This window comes from Topomyia yanbarensis, unplaced genomic scaffold, assembly GCF_030247195.1.
Source record: "Topomyia yanbarensis strain Yona2022 unplaced genomic scaffold, ASM3024719v1 HiC_scaffold_621, whole genome shotgun sequence".
Lineage (NCBI taxonomy): Eukaryota > Metazoa > Arthropoda > Insecta > Diptera > Culicidae > Topomyia > Topomyia yanbarensis.
In genome coordinates, this window is record NW_026683849.1 from 10,640 (window position 1) to 13,251 (window position 2,612).

Genomic DNA, 2,612 nt, shown 5'->3' on the forward strand with positions numbered 1-2,612 from the left:
GTGTCTATTTAAATTGCTAATTTCGCAGCATGTTTGGAATTACAAAATAGGAAATTTTCGCTGAGCCTAGAGCTAGCCTAATGGTGTCTGTCTGCCTGCCTGCATCGTTTAGTTGCTGATGGAGCTTGCGATGCGCCACGCAATCGCGAGTTGTTATTTTTTTTTATCAAACGTTATTCAAATAGTTAGAGTTGCTTTTGATCGGGGCTTTTAGCTAAACGTGAAGGTCAGGAATATTTGTGATAGGTTTGGTATGGTAAATGGCACCGGCACAATTCGTTGGAATTTTAAATGTAACGCGAGAAGCTGTTTGGAAATTGCTCGAAAGAATATGAGTGCATGTGTATGCTGAAACGGTATTTTCTTAGATATTGAATAATTTTGAATTTGTTAGGTCTTCGCTTCACTAGATTGGATTTTTGGACCATGGTATTTTTCGTAGTGAACGTTTTAGTTCATAAATTTATAAAAAAAACGAATTCCTGTATTCTAGACCAACCTAAAAGGAATTCCATCCACTTCTCTCGTGTAATGGATCACAAATTCAATACTCAAATTAAGATCTTAAAGATATAGATAGATCTGGGTATCAAATTTCAGGGTGGGCTCCCAGGTATTCGAAATGCTCGGACCTCTATGAATTACAACTGATTATAGTTTCGCATATATTTCGGTGCAAATATGCTATTTCTAATCACACATTCCTCTTTTCTCACCACCCCAGGTTTCGATGCCACCCTCGTCGGTCACTTGGGACCACTGTCCCCGCAGGACATGAAGCCGGATCTCAAACCGGACATCTCGTTGCTAAACGGAAGTGTGGGCCCATTCTCACCCGGTAACAACTGTGGCCCGGCTAGCCCCGGCACCTTCAACCAGCAGGTCGCAGCAGTTCTCCAGCAGCAGCAAAATGTCAACAGTCAAAGCAGTCTCAACAGTCCGCAACAGCAGATGCAAAATTCTGCCGGCGGTGGTGGTGGTGGCGGTGGTGTTAGTGGCGGAGGAGGTGTTGGATCCGGGCAGCACTATCCACCAAATCACCCGCTTAGTGGTTCGAAGCATCTTTGCTCGATCTGCGGCGATCGGGCCAGTGGAAAGCACTACGGTGTCTATAGGTTAGTCGTTGATGGTTGAAGGCAGGCACCGCTCACCCTGCTGCCCACTAATTAGATGCAAATTGTGAGCTCGACCGTTCTCAGTACGTTGTATGGTATGGTACGAGTACAATGTCAGTAGGAATGCTGTTATATTGCGGTCTCTCTCACCGGGAATGCTCGTTGTTGTGGGTGTACCTCACTGCTGAGGAAGAAAACGGGAAAATTATTCAGCTGACCTCGGCATTTGATTTTCACGCTTTTGTATGACACTAGATCGATGTGATGCAAGCACTGGTGGACTGACGAGAAACGGACCGAACGAAGCGTGATCGCGTTCTTCTTCTGGCGCCACACAGTATGTACAGGCATCGTCGGACAGAAGGGAGAAATATGAACTTTGTTAACGCGTTGCAATTGTGCGGCGGGGTTTTAGGTTAGGCTCTTACACGTACAAGTAACCCTATTGCTGAGTTCAATGCCAACAGGATTTGTTCGTCGAACAAAGGCTGGGATATTTAGAACTATCCATAAGATTTTATCGTTATTAATGATGCTTAAATCTCTCACGACTGCACCGCGCTATGGACTGGTCGTAATTAATTTCCCGCACACAGCGAGCCGCAACATGACATTTAAAAGTGTTCCAGTGTGCCGCCACTTTTTAACTATGCACATAATTTGCATCGAAAAATGATGGGAATTAATCATCATTCATTACCGTATTTCTCACCATCATCGTGAAACCATAACTGCTGCAGCCATTAGACTGTTTTAGCATTTTAATATACACTTTCCTCTCCCCGCAGCTGTGAGGGATGCAAAGGATTTTTCAAACGGACGGTGCGGAAGGATCTGTCCTACGCCTGCCGGGAGGACAAGAACTGCACGATAGACAAACGCCAAAGAAACCGCTGCCAGTACTGTCGCTATCAGAAGTGTCTCGCCTGCGGTATGAAACGGGAAGCCGTCCAGGAGGAGCGGCAACGGAGTTCCAAGTTCTCCATAAAGGTAAAGGTAACTACGGTCGACGGCGCAGTGCCTCTGTATTATCATAATTAATTTTCTGTCGAATTCGACTTTTTTTTATTTATTTTAGAATGAGGAAATCAATTCTACCAGTTCGGTGCGTGATGTTACGATCGAGCGAATCCATGAGGCTGAACTGCTGAGCGAACAGAAGAGTGGTGATAATGCGATTCCGTATCTTCGAGTCGGGTCCAATTCGATGATTCCGCCGGAATTCAAGGTGAGCTTGGTTTGCTGTGTGTGAGTCAATGTGAACAGAATAAATTTTTTGGGTAAATTTTATTTCAGGCTTATCACGCTTCTATTGCTTAATTGTTCTACTATTACATTTTTTCCATATTCTTGATATCGACCAAACAATATTCAGAATACCATGACATGTATTTACCTTCAGTAATAGAGATCTTTTTATATTTTATTTTAGAATACTTCTATCTAACATTCTGAACTAAAAAAACTTTCGTTGTACTGAACGAGATGCCAGAATGT

General features: G+C 43.6%; 1 protein-coding gene across 1 annotated transcript; it reads left to right on the plus strand.

The window, feature by feature from the left end:
- Positions 1-666: 666 nt before the first annotated feature.
- On the plus strand, positions 667-2,363 carry LOC131696038 (protein ultraspiracle-like; the record flags this gene model as incomplete). Its single annotated transcript, XM_058984566.1, has 3 exons — positions 667-1,115; positions 1,904-2,111; positions 2,194-2,363. Coding segments are annotated over exons 1-3 (812 nt in total), but the record flags the coding sequence as incomplete, so codon positions are not given.
- Positions 2,364-2,612: the final 249 nt, after the last annotated feature.